Here is a 250-nt window from a genome sequence, read left to right on the forward strand (position 1 = left end):
GCGGCGGCGGTTCCGCGCAGGCTTTGCCGAGGTAGCGCCTTGGCGGCCGTCGCGCCGCGTCGGGCTGTAAGATGGCGGCGGCGGGCGGGGGCAGCAGCGTGAACCCCTTCCTCAGCGACTCCGAGGAGGACGAGCCCGAGGAGTCCAGGCCCGGCGGCGGCAGCAGCAGCAGCAGCAACGAGCCGGGCGGGCCGGCGTACCCGCAGCAGGAGGCGGCGGCGGCCGCGGGGAGCCCCGAGGAGCTGCCGGG

General features: G+C 78.0%; 1 protein-coding gene across 1 annotated transcript in view; it reads left to right on the top strand.

The window, feature by feature from the left end:
• Positions 1-71: 71 nt before the first annotated feature.
• The window catches only part of KIAA1468 (KIAA1468 ortholog), an 85,196-nt gene continuing 85,017 nt past the window's right edge, over positions 72-250 (top strand). Inside the window, exon 1 of the mRNA XM_010585998.1 lies at positions 72-244. Coding sequence (XP_010584300.1) covers positions 72-244 — 173 coding nt within the window. The remainder of the gene's footprint in view (positions 245-250) is intronic.

This window comes from Haliaeetus leucocephalus, unplaced genomic scaffold (assembly GCF_000737465.1).
Source record: "Haliaeetus leucocephalus isolate CR32 unplaced genomic scaffold, Haliaeetus_leucocephalus-4.0 Scaffold137, whole genome shotgun sequence".
In the NCBI taxonomy this organism is placed as follows: domain Eukaryota; kingdom Metazoa; phylum Chordata; class Aves; order Accipitriformes; family Accipitridae; genus Haliaeetus; species Haliaeetus leucocephalus.